Source organism: Pygoscelis adeliae, unplaced genomic scaffold, assembly GCF_000699105.1.
Source record: "Pygoscelis adeliae isolate BGI_AS28 unplaced genomic scaffold, ASM69910v1 Scaffold421, whole genome shotgun sequence".
In the NCBI taxonomy this organism is placed as follows: Eukaryota; Metazoa; Chordata; class Aves; order Sphenisciformes; family Spheniscidae; genus Pygoscelis; species Pygoscelis adeliae.
The window spans coordinates 108,004-109,468 of NW_008824011.1; the positions used below are offsets into that span (position 1 = coordinate 108,004).

General features: G+C 62.0%; 1 protein-coding gene across 1 annotated transcript in view; it reads right to left on the reverse strand.

Moving 5' to 3' along the window:
- The window catches only part of LOC103919303 (alanyl-tRNA editing protein Aarsd1-like), a 9,542-nt gene that overhangs the window by 6,402 nt on the left and 1,675 nt on the right, over window positions 1-1,465 (reverse strand). The window contains exons 2-4 of the mRNA XM_009326796.1: window positions 1,141-1,388; window positions 939-1,005; window positions 283-422 (exon numbers count right to left, since the gene is read on the reverse strand). Of these exons, the coding sequence (XP_009325071.1) occupies window positions 283-422; window positions 939-1,005; window positions 1,141-1,388 (455 nt within the window). The remainder of the gene's footprint in view (window positions 1-282; window positions 423-938; window positions 1,006-1,140; window positions 1,389-1,465) is intronic.

The window sequence follows — 1,465 nt, forward strand, 5'->3', positions numbered from 1 at the left end:
GAGCGCCAGCTGCTCCTGCACAGGCGAGAGGGCTGGGCGGGCTGGGGAAGCGCAGGAAGGGGAGTGTGTCCCTGTCTGCCTGTGGGTGCTGGTCCTGACCCTGCCTGTGTCAAGGGAAAGGGGTGCCGCATCCTTCTGGAGGGCAGAGGTCCGTGGACTGGTGGTGACCGTGAGGTCGGGCTTTTTGGGAGCTCTGTTGGAGCGCCCGCGTGGGGCCCTCAGTGTCTGTCCCAGGGGCAGGTTGGTCCCCGGGAGCCGCAAGGTGCTGCGTGGGGACAGCACACGTGCTGAGGCTGGTCCTGGCTGCCGGGCGCCACACACACCTTGATGTTCTCCTTGGTGATGCGGGGCCAGGCCACTTTCTCATTCCACTTCCTCATAAAGCATGTGATGGAGCGGTCGGAGCGCTTCTCCCGTGAGTCCTGCCAAGAGATCGGGGGTGCCTCACCTCAGTGTCTGCTGGACTCCTCTCTGTAATCCACTGCAGACACGCACCGGATTAAAGCTCAGCCACGTGCAGGCTGTCTTGGTGATGCGGGGCCAGGCCACTTTCTCATTCCACTTCCTCATAAAGCATGTGATGGAGCGGTCGGAGCGCTTCTCCCGTGAGTCCTGCCAAGAGATCGGGGGTGCCTCACCTCAGTGTCTGCTGGACTCCTCTCTGTAATCCACTGCAGACACGCACCGGATTAAAGCTCAGCCACGTGCAGGCTGTGGGACACAGAGAACCACGGAGACGAGTTGTTTCTGGCCCAACACAGTACTGCGAGTGCCAGGCCCAGGGTCAGGGCTCCCAGGCTTGTGCTCACCCCACTCAGGCTCTTGGGAAACAGGCAGGATTCAACACTAAGCGGCGTTGCTCAAGACTGCACAGGCTGGGTTTAACTCTGAGCCTGATACAGGCTGTCGGAGAACAGTTTGCTGGGGGGAAGCCTCACCTTGGAGTTGACCCTGGCATACAGGTTGATCTCGTTGTAGAACTCCGCACCGTCTGCATTTTTGCAACTGCCAAAACACCATAACAGCCTGGCTTAGGAGAGGGCTGAGGCCATGCGTGCCCTCTTACAGGGTCCCCGCTATCCCCCACACCACGCCCAGTTCAGGGCCGTGACCCCGGTCGGCAGGGCAGCGGCAGCGCACCTGAACACCAGCCGCTGGTCCTCAATGACAACCTTAACATCCGTGCTGTCCTCGACACAGAACTCCAGGTAGACATACCGCGGGCGGTCGTACCACAGCGTCTTTGCAGGTTGCCTTGAGAAAGAGCAGACCAGTGGGTATTTCCATGGTGCCCACCAGCGCTCTGCAGGGACCACGTGAGGCACGGGGTGGGGATTGGGGCAAGGAGGGTGCCCAAAATGTGTACCCCGTCTGGGCTGAGCTCGCGGCTGGCAGCGAGAGCGAGGTGGGTGCAGGGCCCGGGCCGTGGGTGGTGGGCATGCAGCGCTCCCCTCCCGCGCCCCAC